Raw genomic sequence first — 17,967 nt, 5'->3', positions numbered from 1 at the left:
TTTTAAAGAATTGTATATGCAATTTTTAATATATTTATATTTTAACATATGTGATTTTTCATATATGTAATGTAATAAAAGACTAATGTAATAAAATACAGGGTTAGATGTCGTACAAAATTGTTTACTGAAAATAATTCAAATATATATGATAACTGTTCATTGAAAGTAATCAAAAATATCTAAACTTGTAAATTTCTGAACATCAACTAAATTTAAAAAAAGCAGTATTGCAGCAAATATTTTTATTATGTAATTACAGCCGTATTGAAAGTGGAAAAGTGGTTAGAAGAACTGCACGACAGACGACGTTTGATCGAGGCATCATTTCGTAGCAGAAAGACACAGTTGGAACAATGCCTGGCTCTAGCTCTGTTAGCGACCGATCTACGCGATCTTGAAGAGATCCTAAACGACAGAATCGCTGCTTTATCTAGCAGCTGCGATCAGCTTGGAGATTCCGCGTCCAGTGCGGAATTGCTCCTTTTCGAGCTGAAGAAATTACAAGCCGAAGCCAAGGTATTCTAATGTTTTATTCTTTAACCCCTTCCCGTGTCGTTTATTTATTAGATGTGTCAACCAAAACTAACTAATCAGGGCTATAACATTAACCTCTTGCGCTATGGCTTATTTGTCAGGTGCGTCAGTCAGAACTGACTAATTAGAGCTACAATATTAATACAGGCAAAAAGATGTGAAATGTTATGTCAATATGTTATTATGCAATCGTTGACTATGCAAATTATAATTGGACTTGAACTTCAAATTGAAGCGTACTAAAAATTCGAGTAAAATTGATCACGGTCGAAGTATGAGTGCGTCGAGTCTGACTCGTCAAAATAGTGCAAGGGGTTAAAACGAACAAAGAAAATTAAAATGTTGTGCGTATTTTATATTCAGGGATCTTTGATAATGCAATTTATAGCTGCACCTAAATTTCAAGTTAAAGAGTATTCAAAATTTGAGTAACGTTTGTCACATTTGAGTAGTAAGTGCGTCGAGACTCGTGAAAGTACGGAAAGGGGTTAATACTGAAAGATTATTGTTGTCATATAACAATCTTAACTCTTTATATTTTTGGATATTTTCTCTTCTGAAGCAGTATTATTAGACAAATCGATTCCGTAATTATTCCACAATTGTGTTATGGCGTTTGATTCCAATTGAATAACCTTAATCTTAAATCACCTTGAAACGAAGCTGTAATTGTGTCGCTGTGAATCATGACAGGCATACTGTGTGATAAATGTCGCTATAAATTATGATTCTCGCAGTACTGTTTCACTTCTTGCTTCTTCTTGGTTAATCGATTTCTTGGAAATCGTTAGTATTCCACATTGTAGCTTCTTCTTTTTGGAATCTTAATTTTCTTGCCTCTGTCTTTCTCTGTGTTGCTGATTTCTCATCTGCTCAACACTGTGTATTCTGTTTTTTAACGGAACTTTCTTTTTTGAAAATGTTACTTATAATGTAATGAGAAATATAATTAATAATGCACTTATAAGTATAGTTGGTAATCCAGGTAGAAATTTAATTGAAAATGCAAATAGAAATTTAATGGAAAGTGCAATTAGAGATCTAATTGAAAGTGTAATTTCTTTAAAATTTTATTTTGATGTATGATCCTTTCTTTATTCTTCATGGTAATGCAAGTTGCAATACAGTTCACTGTATTCTTTTCTGATTTTGCAAGAATTATATCTTTTATATCTTTTATATCATTATATCTTTTAATTATATCTTCATTCTTCTGGTGCCAGCTCCAGTACGATTCACTATATTCTTTTGTATTTTTACAAGACTTGTATCGATGTATTTTATTTATATACTATATTGCATCTTTTCTTCATTCTTCTGGTGCCAGCTGCAGTGCGATTCACTATATTCTTTTGTATTTTTACAAGACTTATATTGATGTATTTTATTTATATACTACATGACTTCTATGAAGAGATTTACTTTACCTTAATAATTAAAACGTTTATCAACTGGTTTTATTGAAACTTACAGGAATTTCAAGACAGATCGATCAAAATAACGAAGTCAACCGAACGATTAGTGTCATCGGGACACTTTGCCGGCGAACAAGCGACGGAACAAGCGTACGCGATTCTCGGCGCCGCTGCTGATTATGTCAACGATTTGGATCAGTATGAGTCGCTGTTGAACAGAGCCGTAGCCTTCTTCGATTCGGCTCGATCGGTGAGCGTTGACCCGATGCACTTGGCCTTTCTTTTTTTTAATCTTATCGGTTATTTGTGTGATAGGAACATTGCTCGTGATTAGCTCCTTTTTAGATTTTTAGATTTTTCAGATTTTTCAGATTTTTAGATTTTTAGACTTTTAGATTTTTAGATTTTTAGATTTTTAGATTTTTAGATTTTCAGATGTTTAGATTTTTAGATTTTTAGACTTTTAGACTTTTAGATTTTTAGATTTTTAGACTTTTAGATTTTTAGATTTTTAGATTTTTCAGATTTTTAGATTTTTAGACTTTTACATTTTTAGATTTTTAGATTTTTCAGATTTTTTAGATTTTTCAGATTTTTCAGATTTTACAGATTTTACAGATTTTACAGATTTTACAGATTTTACAGATTTTACAGATTTTACAGATTTTACAGATTTTACAGATTTTACAGATTTTACAGATTTTCACATTTTCACATTTTTGAGATTTTATATTTTTAGATCTTTAGATTCCAAGGTTCTTGCATTTTTAGATCTTTTGATTTTTAGACTTTTGGATTTTTAAATTCTCAGATTCTCAAATTCAGACCATAATCAGATTGTTAAATTTTCAAGTTTTCCAGCTCTCAAGCTTTAAAACTATAAAATTATCAAGGTTTAATATTTTTAAATTTTCAAATCTTCAAACTTAAAGCTTCAATAATTTATAAATGTAACAATTTGAAAACGTGGAAGTATAGAACAATTGTCTGAAGAAAGTAATAATAAAGCAATAATTCAAAAGTACCAATCGATCGAACAATTGATCGAGAACTGTTCCACAGGCAATCACGAAACTGGATCAATTGGAGATTCAGTTGGTGACAACCGAACATCCACCATATTCAACAAGATTAGCTCGTTTCCATGCTCAGACGGTTCAAACCATCGAAGATGTCACTTCGAAACCTTTGACGGAAGGATACGCCCTTTTGGACATCACAGGAAGAGGAGCGCCTGGTGCTGAGGTTCGATCGATAAATCTTTCTTGACATTTAATCGTCCCACTCATTGATATTTAATGAACTTCTACACGTTCGCTCGACGAAGTTCAATTTATTCTCTCTGAATTTTTACCTGTTTCTTCCCATTCTCTAAAATAACTTCATTAAACAACTTCGTTAAAATATTTTATTCAAATAACAATTTTATATAAACAATATAATATTTCTGTATAAACAGCAATTTTTAAAAACAAAAATTGTGTTAAGGAATTAAAATGAATTGCTAAAAACATGTTTGATGCTCAAAAATTATTGTGAATGTGTTAAAAAATTTTTGGACAAATATTTGGATCTGAAGAGTATAAAGAGAGACGTGGTTCTAATATGCTCTCGCTATATTGCCGGTTTAAATTCCTTTCTCATAGACTTTCTTCGTAAAGAAATTTCATTTCTGTGAGACTCTCAGTTGTTAATATTTTTGTGCCTCAATTTTGTAATGTCTGAATCGCTTCAGCTACCCAACATTTTAGGGACCTACTAGTTGTGAAACACCCTGTAGATTTAATCTATAAATGAATGTTTTATTATTTGTATATTTTTTAAAATTTATTAGCTAATTTATCAGTTATTGATTAATTTTACCTAAATCAGATTTGAATTTCAATTTCGAAACTCACGCTACTAAAACTTGCTGTTGAGTCTCCCTATATTCGAAATCCGCCATTTTGTTCATCAGGGAGTCAAACGCGCCGTGGAAGAACTCGAAAACCGCAAAATCCGCTTAATGGAACGCTGCACCGCTCACGAAAAAGAGAACCTCGAAATATCCAGAACAATAAACACGTTCCTAGACAAACACGACGAGCTAAGAAAATGGTTGATGAACATACCGGAAGCGTTTCTTCAAGGTCACCAAGATATGGGTAGCAACGCAGCAATGGCGGACGACTTCTGTCGACTGCATCGTCAACTGTTGAACGATCTCGAACGAAGAACGGAGGAGGTCGAACATTTGGAATTCGAGATTCTCCCCATCAGAGAGAAACTGGAGGAGTCGCAGAAAGCGGAGTTGCGATCAAAGGTCGAGGAACTTGAACGTTCTTGGTCGAAGACGAAGGAGCTTGTGGCTAATAGAATCGAGCTTGGATCTATTTATTTGCAATTTCATGTGGTTGCTGAGGAATTGATGAAAGAGGTTGAGTCGATAGAGAGCGAGTTGAAGAGGAACGCTGATGTTTTGGATGAGGGAAAGGTTGAGGAACTTGGGAGACGGTGGAAGGACTTACAGCCGCTTTATGTGAAACTGACGGGAAGTGGGAAAGCATTTTTGGATGCTGCTATGAAGGTATTGTTTTATTTTTAAATTGATATTTACCTGTAGGTGTATTTGGTAAAGTTTGTTTAAGTTGGTTGTTTGAGCTATTTTTTGAAACTTGAAGTTTTTTATTTTTTTATTATTTCTTGTTTTTGAAAACAGCGAAATTTGATAGAAAATTGTAAATAGTTATTTTTACAACCATTACTTGTTATTGTTGTTCAATAATTTGCTATTAGTTCGAGTCATTTTTTACAACTTGAAACTTCTTACTTTTTATTATTTTTTGTTTTTGAAAACAGTGTTCGTAATTTGGTAGGAAGTTATAAATTGTTCTTTTTACAACACATTTCATTATTGATTATGTTAAATATTTTGTTCAATAATTTGCTGTTAGTTCGAATTTTCTTCAACTTGAAGTTTCATATTTTTTATTATTTCATGTTATCTAACATAATTTGTTAAAAAATTATTGCTTTACATATATATTTTGTAGAATATTTTGTATATGAACATAAACATCAGAATTGTCTTTCTACATTTTTAAAATTATAATTATTAAAAAATTTCATTATCAAAAAAGTTATTAAAAATATTCGTCTTTTTGCTACTACTTACTAATTTTTAAGAAAGTAAATAATTTTTTAGATCGACGATCCCTATCTAGACGTGCCAAGAGCCTGCCTCTGCGTTCAAACTTTGCTAGAAAAATTCGCCAACAGACAACTAACCGTGACAGAGTCCTGGGAAAAATGGCGGACCACGATTGAAATTTTAAGAGAACGACGCATCGAGCATGAACGAAAAATTGAAGAAAGCACTAGGGTACTTCCTCTCATTAATTTATTCGAAACTTCATTATTCTGAGATCTCAAACTTATATTAATTGCTATTACTATATTTATCCAGACTTTAGAATGGGTTTCGAAATTCAGCGAACAACTGTATCCTGTCATAATGTCAGAGTCTATTGAAACAGTCATGATTCTGAGAGATTTGAATGGATCGAAACAACGCATACTTCCTGAGTTGAATAAAGCTGTCAATGAGTTGGATAGTAGAATCAAAGGAATCAATACATCTGCTCAAAAAGGTACACAAATATCTTTCAAAAGAAAATATTGCTTGAAACTCTCAAGTTTAATAATATTAAAACTTGTTATTTGTAATTTGTTGTAATTTGAAGAAACTTGAATGTCTAAATTATTTTTTAATTAGGGGTACATTTATTTTAGACTTGGAGTAATTTTACTTGCTCTTTTATTAAACGAGAAAATGAATTTTGATGTAGTATAAATTTGTTATGTTAACTGAAAATGATAAAGCATAAATATGTTAATATACATTATTATTCATATACAAATATAGTTTGTATAGTTATACTATTTTGTCATTTTTGTAGGCTACGTTAATTTTAATTTACATTTTATTCACTGTATTATTCATATATATTTTTAAATTTAATAGCTAATTTATTAGTTATTGATTAGTTTTGTCTAAATCAGATTTGAATTTTAATTTTGAACTCACGTTACCAAAACTTGCTGTTAATATAAAAATAGTAAAAATACATAAAATTTCAAATTAGGTGAAGTGCACGTCGACGAAGAGATCCTGAAGAGGCTCCACCAAATGCACGAGGACCTCCGCAAAACAGCGCGAGATTACGAGATCCTCCTCGAGTCCCTAATCTCCATTTTCCAAAGCATCGAAGAGGTAACCCTCTCAAATTTCAAGTCAAACTCAAAACTCTCAAACTCCAAATCAATCTCAAAACTCTCAAACTCCAAATGAAACTCAATAACAAAAATTTCCCCAAAGGTGGAGCACAAAATCCAACAACTGAAAGTGCAAGTGGAACGAGTGACGACCCTGAAGAAAGTTTTCGAGGTGGAAGCAGCGTTCAGCGAGATCGACGCCATGAAATGGTCCATCACAGATCGATTAGGTCAAATCAGACTGAAAGTGCAGGACGCGATCGCTAGAATCAAACAACAGGAACCACCGGAGGCTGGTGTCAAAGATATCGAGAAGCTCAGACGAGCTTTGGATTCCTTGACGACTGACTTTGAGATATTCTGGTCGCAAACGACTACCAAGGTTGAGGAGTATCGAAGAACTTGTAACTTTGCTGAGGATTTGGAGAGGATCGATGCTGAATTGAAGGACTTGAACGAACACTTGAAGAATGTGGATGCTAGAATGGGAGAGAATCTTCAGACTGCGAAGGGCACTGCTGCTTCTTTTGTGCAATTTGAGAAAACTGTCACGGTAAGGGTAGTTTTAGAAGTAAACTGTTTTGAGACCCTTGTTCTACTATTAGCAGAATGTTAGATATTTAATGTGTTTGTTGAATATTTGTGCTGAACGTAGAAAGTGCAGACAAGTTGGTAAGTGAGAATGTTGAAGCACTTTTATTTGTAGAAAATTGTTTTTGAATTTGTATAAATTCGTTGAAATATTGCACTTTTATTTACAAAATATTGTCAATGAAGTATTGCACATTTTATAGTATATTAAATTTAATAATAGCAATTGATGTTTTCAGTGTAAAAATTTTAGAAGAAATAACAAATTTTTCTTATCTTTTCAATTTTTAAGTATTAATTGTTATTACTTAAATATTTATCATAGTAACTAGTTATACTTAAATGCATAACTTGACATGTATAACTAATCTTCATAACTAATATTCAATATTCGATTATTTAATTTAAAAATGCTTGATAACTTATACTGTAGTTACTCTTATACCTAAAACACAACAAAGATAATTCTCATCCTTTCAAACAATAAATATTCATCGTTCACAGATACTAGAAGAAAGAATCGAGAAGTTCATAAAAACAACAGAAGAGTCAATCAAGGTTCTAACGCCTCAAATAACGGAGGACATCTCCTCGCTGCAAGAAAGATGGCGGAGTCTGAAGAAGAAAATGGAAGACACAAAGAAGCGAATGAACCTGTGCATCGATTATTTCGTGCTTTTGGAGGAGGCTAAAGAATGGAATAAAGAGGGTAGTAAATTATTAATAGTGATTGCGAGGAAAGCTACTATGGTGAAGGCTCCACAAGATGCAACCGATTTGCTTCATGAAATTGAGAATTATTTGAAACCCGGGGAAGAAGTGCAGGAAAGGAGAATTGAGAAGTTGAAGGAACTCTCAACCATCGTTTTTGGTAAATTTAAATTATTGCTTTCGTTTGTTATATCATTTATTATTCTGTACTGATTTATTCTATCTGTTATTATTCGTTTATTATTCATTTATTTTGTCAGTTCGCTTATTATTGATTCATATTATCAATTGTTGTTTGTTATCTATTATTATTCGTTTATTATTCATTTATTTTGTCCGTTCGTTTATTACTGATTTGTGTTATCAGTTATTATCCACTTTCTCTTGATTTATGTTAATTACCTTAATATATGTTATCAATTATTGTTCACTTATTATTAATTCACGTTATCAGTTGTCATTCATTTATTGTTAATTCATGTTATCAATTATTATCCACTTATTCTTGATTTATGTTAATTACCTTAATGAATCTTGTCAATTATTGCTCATTTATTATTAACTTATTTTATCAATTATTATCCACTTCTTATTTATCTATTTTATCAATTACCATTCAATTTTAAAATCTTGTACCTTTCGACTCCATCCTCGTATTCAAACTAAAATAGTTTCTGGTAGAACACAAAGTTTCGGTAGAGACAATAACTCAAAGATCGCCTGAAAATTTCGAATGTTACATCAGGTACCGAGAGATTGCCCCAGTTCAACGAGGTGATAGTAGAAAATCGTCAAATGTTGGACTCTTTCGCGGTCGTTTCATCCGAGCTTCGTACGTTAGTTCAGAACTTGAAGAACGCCGAAGACTTGCAAGAGAAACTAAGAATCGAGAAACAGGAGGCTGATGAGAAGTTACAAGCCGCCAAAGTGGAGATGGCTGCTGCTGCGGCGGCAAGACAGGAAGCGGAGAATGCCAGGAAAATTGCTGAGAAGTTGGCGGCTGAGACTATGGAAAAGGCAGCGAGCGAAGCGAAGAAAGTGAGGGAAGAGAGGGAGGCTCAAACTATGGCGCCTCCATCGTTCTCTGTGTCGGCGCAGACTGAGAAAATTGAGAAGATCGACGAAAATTATATTCAGGAGACTGTTACTTCTGCTGTTACTACGAAGGAGATACATATTTTGCAAAAGGTAAGGCGTTTCGAATTTTTTTAGGAAAATTACAAAAACCGTTTGCATTTTTATTTTACTGTACTGACTTTTATCAATTGAACAAGGTAAATATATATTGAAGTCTATTTTCTTCACAAGCTTTGAAATATTGAAATTTGCTATGTGATATACCTATCTCTACGGATGTGCGTCAATTTCACGCGATCGTAATGTAAATAAAATTTCTAGTAAATTAGTTTTACCCAGGCAAAAATTACAACAATAATAAATATGAATGCACCGACAATACCTTATAAACGACGGACTTCGCTAGTCCGGAGTCGCACGCGGCCGGCTCAGCCGGTATGTCGGGTTCGGACCCGGCGTCGCAGTACAAATCGCAGTTCGCAGGGTAGAGGGAAGTAAAAATATGAATGTAGAGTATCGAAGTAATGTGCTAAAATATTATTGAATAATAAAAACTTTCTATAAATATCTCATATTTTCATTTCTTACTTGTAGTGTTTAATTATATTCTAAGTGGTTGTTTTTCTTTAATATGTATCCGTTCGTGCGTCAAATTGACGCGTGTTGGTAGAGATAGGTATATAAGAAATGTCCGTAAACCTAGTGTTAAAGAAGGCATTCATGATAAACTAAGAATATTCCTAAATCGATTGCAGACGGAGATCGAAAAGACAGTACCATCGGTCCAACGCGAACCAAGTCCCATAAAGAAAATCGTGACGGAAGAATCTCAAGAGAAGACGTTCGAGAAGATAGAAAAAGACGTACCGCCATTAGCGCCAGAATTTACGGTTCCTTTGAACGACGCGACAGTGCAAGAGGGTGAGAAATTCTCGTTCCAGTGTAATCTCGTTGGTCATCCATTGCCAGAAGTGGTTTGGTACAAGGATGGAATTTCAATTCTGAATAATCCTGATTATTTGACGACTTATGTTCGTAATGTCTGCACTCTGACCATCGAGGAGACTTTTGCGGAAGATTCTGCGAAATACACTTGCAGAGCTTTTAATATCGCTGGGTCGGCTGAGACGTCGGCGACGTTGACTGTTAAAGGTATTACAATTTTGTTATGTAATTATTGTTTTAGAGGTTTAATATTTGTAGTAAAATGTGTGTAGTGGGAAATATAGTTGATGAGTTGAGGAATCTGATTAATCAAAAGTTCTTCAAACTTTCTAATTTGTAAATTATGAAAGTTATATTAAACACTAAAAATGAAATATTTTTCATTTGTAACAAATTCTAAGTATTAATTGGATATTTCTATTGAATTGTTTAGAAACAGCACCCGAAGAGCAACCAAGTCCTCCAGTATTCGTGAAAGAATTAGTGCCATCGACAGCGATGGAGGGTTCCTCCCATCAAATGGATTGCGTCGTCGAGGGTAATCCTTTGCCAACGGTTCAATGGTTCAAAAACGATATTAACATCGATAACTCACCGGATTATATAATTACGTACAATAATGGTGAAGCTGTTCTAAAATTCGAAGAAGTGTTCCCGGAAGACAAGGCTATTTACATGTGTAAGGCGACTAATCGACTGGGGCAGGCTTCGACTTCTGCTTCTCTTAATGTGCAACGTGAGTACATTTTGTTCGTTGAATATTGTTAATATTTGTGGTATTGTTTAGGGGTTAACAATATTTTTGATATATTGTTTAATTTATATATTGTTAATATTTGCGGTGTTGCTTAAATATTAACAATATTTATTAGTAGTTAAATATTGTTAATGAGAGTATTTATTAACATTTAAATATTGTTAAGTGCAGATATATTTGCAGTCTACTTAAATCGATGCTTCATGAAAAAGCTGAGAATTCAGTGTAACTTGGTTTACGTCTAAAAATGAATTCATATTTTTATTAAAAAGAAAAATGATTAATGACTTGTCCTTGACTTTAGTGATAGCGTCAATAAATTTATTATACATTGCAAATTTAGAGATAACTTTAATTTATTTGAACTTTGTCAAATTGCAGTTTTAAAATGACTAATTATATAATAAAATAATTTTTTGAATTGTGCATTGAGTTAATAGGATTTTGTAAAATTACAGGTTCAGAGGTTTCCACAGAGAAGCCATATTTCGTTACGCCTCTGTCGAACGCCATGGGTAGAGCAGGTCAAAGGGTGAAACTCGAATGCGAAGTAAGGGGAAAACCCATGCCCACATTGACATGGTACCATGATGGCCGACCAGTTGAAGAAACCATGAACTTGAAGGTACAATATTCAAAAACTCTAAAAATTCTCAATTGTAGTAATTGAAAATTATTACAATTGCAGTTATGTTGTTTAATAAGTTTCTTTAGATTCAAGTCTCACTAGATTCTAGTTTAAGTCACTATTCATGGTAAACCTTGACTAATGATTTTTGTCATAAATTTATTATAATATTTAATACTTATTTGGTTCTTCAAATGCTTTCAGTAGCAAAATAACAGTCAAAGTATTAAATAAAAATTTATCTACATATTTCATGGTGCTGAACCTTGTTATAAAATTTTTAGAAGATATCCACTTCATATCTATTTCATACAAATCTTAGTTGAAATACAAATAATTAAATTTCAAATTGAAACTCATATTCTAACTCTCAATAGGTTGCTCACAATACACTGAACTTAATAAAAATAATTAGTAACCAAATTCATTAATAATTAATTTAACATAGCATATTTTACAACTTTCCAATTCTGTAAATATCATAAATCTTCCTACTAAAACTACTCACTAATAAAATCCAAAAATCCCTTTCTCAAAAAAAAACAATTTACATTTCTATCAGTTTCAGCCTCCATCAAATATTTCCTCCGACACCATTTTTAAATCATCCCCATAAAATTCAGAACCCCAAGCGCCCCATAAACAAGCATCCCCATAAAAAGCATGCATCCTTTATTAAACCTACTCGAGCCCATCCGAACAAAGTAACAAAGTGCCTTTTAACGAAAACGTTTCCTCTCGCTCGCAAAGGGACAGCCGGTGTATTTTTAGTGCCTTGCACGCGCCGAATTCGAAATAAAGCAACGAGGCGAGGAAAACGAAGAATTGAAACATAGAGCTCAGGGTGCCGGGACCCGTTATTGTTTCAGATACAAACGGACAGCGGAAGGAGTAGTTTGATCATCTCGGAGGCGTTCGCGAAGGATGCGGGATGTTACATGGTCGTCGCGAAGAATGATGCTGGCGAGGCTACGGTGTCTTGCAACGTTTCGGTAAAAGGACGACTTCCGCACGAAACCAGCGATTCTGAATTCGCGGGCAGCGATATGGAGCCCGTGGTTCCGAAGATTCAGATGCCTTTGAAGGATTTGAAGGTGCAGGAGGGTCGATCTGTGCGGTTGGATTGCGTTATTGTGGGGCAACCTGAACCTGAGGTAAGTTATTTCTAATTTCTCTATATTTTCTTTTTAATTTTGTACTGTATTATAATATTAGATATTAGTGTATATTATTGTGTTATGTTAGGTATTAGTATATTATTATGTTAGGTATAGATATTAGTATAAACTTTATACTGGTATAACCTTGCACACAAGGTCTCCTGTAAGGTGAGGACTCTTGTAAGGACCTTCGTAAGGTGAGCTTTTTAGACTCATAGAGACGATTGTAAAATTGTTATACAGGTCTTTATGAGTCCTTTAGATTCACAAAATGAGTCTACATCTTCTACAAAAGATATAAATAACATCTACACAAGATATAGATAACTATGTACTGATATATCAGGTACAGCTGTAAGTTAAAGCAAAGTAGTGATGGGTTTGAGCGTTTGTTCAATTAGAGTCAAAATTAAATGAAGGTGCAAAGACACTCAATTTACTGTAATATTATATCCTTTTCTATGGAAAAAGTACTTTATGCACTTAAATGAGATCAAACTCGTCTAACTTGAAATGCTCTACCTTGGTTTTCGTATAGAGCTATTTTATTCAGTTTATTTTTGTTACTTGTTTTATTAAATACGTGCAATGTTCTTACAGGTGATTTGGTACCACGATGATCAACCAGTGAAAGAATCAGCCGATTTTCAGCTGCTGTTTCAAGGTGACAAGTGCTCTTTGCTCATTCATGAGGCTTTCTTGGACGACGCCGGTGTTTACAAAGTAGTCGCCATTAACTCGGGCGGCGAAGCTTCTAGTCAGTGCATTTTAACAGTAACACGTATGTAATAAATTATGTAATAGTACAAATTATTATGCAATATATTTGAAAACACAGTGAAACATGTAGGAATACTTTGTATTATGGTACTAATATTTGAAGCTTCGTGGAACTTGTTTAAACTTCACATTCTTGGTCAAAGATTAAAATTTCTTTGCTACTATCACTAATGCTTGCTACTATTACAAATTTTGACGTTTTTATTTAAAATTATGAAATTGTTTAAGATGCTTCTTTTGAAATTTGTGGATCTTACTTCAACACATTTTTTTTATTTTAAATTATGAAATTTTTTAAGATGTTCCTCTTGAAATCTGTGTTTCTTACTTCAACACACTTTTTTATTTTAAATTACAAAGTTTGTTAAGATACTTGTCTTGAACTCTAAATTATTTTCTATGAAACTAAAGAATGTGCATATTCATCCATGTTTTATTATTTATTTATTGATCTTTTCACTTGATCTTCAATTTCAAAGTGTCTGTACATCCCCATACAGTCAATATTAAAAACAATGAACAAATATTTCACCACAAATCAAACAATTAACCTTCCAAACTCGAAATATTTCTGTTATAGCGGTGTCTATCTCTCACGACTTGGAGAAAACGAAACCAGAAGAGAAGGAAACAACCGCCACAGGTTCTCCACCGAAATTCGTGAAGCTTCCAACTGATTCCTTAATAGCCGAAGGAGAGAACGCAATCTTCGAATGCGCAGTAGTTGGTGAACCGAAACCAGAACTAAAATGGTTCTCCGACAGCGGAGAGATTAACGAAAGCGAAAGAATCCGAGTGAGTGTTGAAATAAACGTTGTATCAACATTTTCTTTATTAAGTGCAGAATTCATCTCCGACGTTAAATATGTGCTTTATTTATGAACTTTTGTTATTTTCTGAGAAAATATGAAACTATGCACACGTGTTGTGAAATGTACATTTGGAATTGTAAACTGTGGCTGCAATTTATTTTTATGTTCGTTGATGAATTATCTGAGGGAGCGGATTTTGTGTGGAGAAGTAGTTTATTGTGTATTATTTTGGAATTCAGAAGAGTAATATTTTTTAGTTTATGGATTTTTGTATTTGCAAATTAACGAATGTATGAAACTATACATTTAGAAATTTAGGAATTTACAAATTGACTAACTTTCAGATGTAAAAGTTATCTTTTTATGTTCCTTAATTTTCAAATCCCCAAATCTATCTATCTAATTTCTAAATTAAAAAATTTATGCTAAAATACTTCAAACGCTAAATTTTTAAGCTAGCAAATTTCTAATACCCCAAATTTTTTAAATTCCGAAGTTCCAGCACCCCAAATTTCCAACATCCCAAATTCCCAACACCCCAAATTTCTAATACTCCAAATTTCCAACACCCCAAATTTCCAACACCCAAAATTTCCAAGGTCTCAATTTTGAAAGCTCCAAATTTTCAATACCCCAAATTTCCAACATTCCAAATTTGTGGAATCCCAAATTTTCAACACCCCAAATTTCTCGAATTCCAAATTTCCAACACCCAAAATTTCCAAGGTCTCAATTTTGAGAGCTCCAAATTTTCAATACCCCAAATTTCCAACATTCCAAATTTGTGGAATCCCAAATTTTCAACACCCCAAATTTCTCGAATTCCAAATTTCCAACACCCCAAATTTCCAACACTCAAAATTTCCAAGGTCTCAATTTTAAGAACTCCAAATTTTCAACACCCCAAATTGTCAACATTCCAAATTTGTAAAACCCCAAATTTCCAACACCCCAAATTTCTCGCATTCCAAATTTCCAACACCCAAAATTTCCAAGGTCTCAATTTTGAGAACTCCAAATTTTCAACACCCCAAATTTTCAACATTCCAAATTTGTAAAACCCCAAATTTCTCGCATCCCAAATTTCCAACCCCTCTAAATTTTCAGCATCCTAAATTTCTAACACTCCAAATTTCTAGCTCCCCAAATTTCTAACACCCCAAATTTCTAGCTCCCCAAAATTCTAGCACCCCAAATTTCTAGCTCCCCAAATTTCTAACACCCCAAATTTCTAGCTCCCCAAATTTCTAGCACCCCAAATTTCTAGCTCCCCGAGTTCTCAAAATTCCAAAGATTCCTTCCCCCAAATACAAAAATTGTCAAATACACCTTCACTACCCCTTCACCTTCACCTTCATATACCTCACCTTAAAAATTAATGAAATAAAATTATAATAACTCCTGTTATATATAAAATATGAATTATTTGTTTCAGATCCAACGGAAAGAAGATGGCACTAGTATTCTAAGAATCATATCGGTGGTTCCTGAAGACAAAGGAAATTTCGTGGTCAAGGCATCCAATGTACACGGAGAAGCTAAAGCCTTCGCAAGATTAGTGATCAGATCATTGGGTGATTTTAGAAGAAAAGAAGAATTCGTGCAGATGGAAGAAAAATTAATTGCTCCGACGTTTAAAGAGAAATTCGAGGATAGGAAAGTTTCTGAGGGGGTTTCTACCAAGTTTGAGTGCATCGTGGTTGGGAAACCGTCGCCCAAAGTGAGTGATATATGTATATGTACTTTTTATATGGTTATTATGTGTCAGTTGGTCATTTAGAAATTTTGGAATTTGGAAATTTAGGATTTTGGGAATTGGGACATTTAGGAAAGGAAGAGTTTAGGAATTTGAGATATGTAGAAATTGAGGACTTTAGGAATTTGGGATATTGGAAATTTGGGATTTGGCAAATTTGGAATATTGAGAATTTGGGACATGACAAATTTGGGATATTGGGAATTTGGAATACGACAAATTTGGGATATTGGAAATTTGGAATATGATAAATTTGGGATATTGGAAATTTGGGGCATGACAAATGTGGGATGTTGAAAATTTGGGATATAACAAATTTGGGATGTTGGGAATTTGGTATATTGGGAATTTGGGATCTTGAGAATTTGGAGTGTTGGGAATTTGGAACATTTGGAATTTAAGATACTAAAATTTTGGGACATGACAAATTTGGAATATTGGAAATTTGGAATATGACAAATTTGGGATATTGGGAATTTGGAATGTTGGGAATTTGGAATATTTGGAATTTAAGACACTGAAAATTTGGGACATGACAAATTTGAGATATTGGGAATTTGGAATACGACAAATTTAGGATATTGGAAATTTGGAATATGACAAATTTGGGATATTGGGAATTTGGGGCATGACAAATGTGGGATGTTGAAAATTTGGGATATTGGGAATTTGGGATATGACAAATTTGAGATGTTGGGAATTTGGTATATTGGGAATTTGGGATCTTGAGAATTTGGGGTGTTGGGAATTTGGAATATTTGGAATTTAAGACACTGAAAATTTGGGACATGACAAATTTGGAATATGGAGAATTTGGGACATGACAAATTTGGGATATTGGAATTTTGGAATATGACAAATTTGGGATATTGGAAATTTGGAATATGACAAATTTGGGATATTGGGAATTTGGGGTGTTGGGAATTTGGAATATTTGGAATTTAAGACACTGAAAATTTGGGACATAACAAATTTGGGATATTGGAAATTTGGAATATGACAAATTTGGGATATTGGGAATTTGGAATATGACAAATTTGGGATATTGGGAATTTGGGGCATGACAAATGTGGGATGTTGAAAATTTGGGATATTGGGAATTGGGGATATGACAAATTTGGGATGTTGGGAATTTGGGATCTTGAGAATTTGAGGTGTTGGGAATTTGGAATATTTGGAATTTAAGACACTGAGAATTTGGGATATTAGAAATTTGGAAATGTGAGTATTTAGAAAAGAAGCCTAAAAATTCAGACTGTCAATAGATTTGACGGTCGAGAAATCTAATAATCTAGAAATCAAGAAATCTTGAAATCCATGAACCTGAAGACCTAGGAATCTGCAAGTCCACAAATCTTCAAATCTAAAAATCTAAAAATCCACAAATCCACAAATATAAAAATCTTCAAATCTACAAATCTACAAATCTTTAAATCTTCAAATCTAAAAATCCACTAATATAAAAATCTTCAAATCTTCCAAAAATCCTCCAATACAAACTATACCCCACATGCACAAAACTCTCTTCTTCCCCACTAACTTCATTCTGCCACAGTTAAAGTTCCTACCGCAACAGAATTAAACAACTTACAAAAGCAATGTAAAGTACATTCACAAAATGTACATATAATAAGTAATAAAATCGATGAACCTTGAATTTCGATGCCAGAGGGAGATTTCTCACAAAGGTGTAAAGGAATACGTTGAAGACGTTACGCAGAGTTGGCCAGCCTGTCAAGAGGTGGCCGACCAAGAGTAATTTTGTGCCTCTGGGTTATATTTAAACGAGAACAATGTACCTGATGTAGAAATTCGCGGATGCTGCCGTACCGCGAGGTACTCCGCGAAATTTTCTTCGACTACCGCGAATCAGGTATCGACGTTTTCATTGCGTAATACTTTTTTTTTTAGTTTATTTTTATTAATTGAATTTGGTGAGGTGTGTATACGTTGTCGTGGGAAAGGAAGAAGTTATTTCTTCTTTTTGTATGGAGGACAAGTTTCTTTTTCAATATTGTTCTTCGTTAAATAGCGAGTTTCTTCTTTTAGTTTTGTGACAATTGTAGGAATTTGAAGAATTTTTATTGTTGGAGTAATTGATGGTTTGTGAAATTTTTGTGGGTTTTTGTGGATGAAATAGTAAGTTATTATTTCTTCTTTCAAGATAGGCAAGTTTCTTCTCCACTCTTCTCCTTCTACATTAAATAGCAAGTTTCTTCTTTTATTTTTGTGACATTTATAGGAATTTAAAATATTATTATGGTTAAAATAATTGAGATGCTTTGTGAAATGTTTGTGGGTTTTTGTGGATGAAATAGTAAGTTATTATTTCTTCTTTCAAGATAGGCAAGTTTCTTCTCCACTCTTCTCCTTCTACATTAAATAGCAAGTTTCTTCTTTTATTTTTGTGACATTTATAGGAATTTAAAATATTATTATGGTTGAAATAATTGAGATGTTTTGTGAAATGTTTGTGGGTTTTTGTGGATGAAACAGTAAGTTTTAGTTCTTCTTGCAAGATAGATAAGTTATTCTCCACTCTTC

At 33.2% G+C, this 17,967-nt stretch overlaps 1 protein-coding gene across 13 annotated transcripts in view; it reads left to right on the top strand.

Moving 5' to 3' along the window:
* LOC105662897 (uncharacterized) overlaps positions 1-17,967 on the top strand; it is a 102,483-nt gene that overhangs the window by 56,210 nt on the left and 28,306 nt on the right. For 12 of the 13 annotated variants that reach the window (XR_013037485.1, XR_013037484.1, XM_076529459.1 and 9 more), the window contains 17 exons: positions 263-519; positions 2,011-2,202; positions 3,015-3,197; positions 3,910-4,518; positions 5,137-5,313; positions 5,398-5,581; positions 6,077-6,204; positions 6,310-6,759; positions 7,302-7,668; positions 8,254-8,696; positions 9,341-9,737; positions 9,964-10,266; positions 10,746-10,912; positions 11,785-12,069; positions 12,676-12,856; positions 13,436-13,650; positions 15,103-15,387. Coding sequence is in view for 11 of the 13 variants with exons in the window: in XM_076529459.1 (XP_076385574.1) it covers positions 263-519; positions 2,011-2,202; positions 3,015-3,197; positions 3,910-4,518; positions 5,137-5,313; positions 5,398-5,581; positions 6,077-6,204; positions 6,310-6,759; positions 7,302-7,668; positions 8,254-8,696; positions 9,341-9,737; positions 9,964-10,266; positions 10,746-10,912; positions 11,785-12,069; positions 12,676-12,856; positions 13,436-13,650; positions 15,103-15,387 (4,823 nt within the window). In the remaining 2 variants the exon portion in view is untranslated. The remainder of the gene's footprint in view (positions 1-262; positions 520-2,010; positions 2,203-3,014; positions 3,198-3,909; positions 4,519-5,136; positions 5,314-5,397; positions 5,582-6,076; positions 6,205-6,309; positions 6,760-7,301; positions 7,669-8,253; positions 8,697-9,340; positions 9,738-9,963; positions 10,267-10,745; positions 10,913-11,784; positions 12,070-12,675; positions 12,857-13,435; positions 13,651-15,102; positions 15,388-17,967) is intronic. The other variant, XM_076529457.1, reaches the window with a different exon arrangement.

The sequence above is a fragment of the Megachile rotundata genome, chromosome 3, assembly GCF_050947335.1.
Source record: "Megachile rotundata isolate GNS110a chromosome 3, iyMegRotu1, whole genome shotgun sequence".
Classification (NCBI taxonomy): Eukaryota; Metazoa; Arthropoda; class Insecta; order Hymenoptera; family Megachilidae; genus Megachile; species Megachile rotundata.
This window is presented reverse-complemented; position numbering and strand designations above follow the sequence as displayed.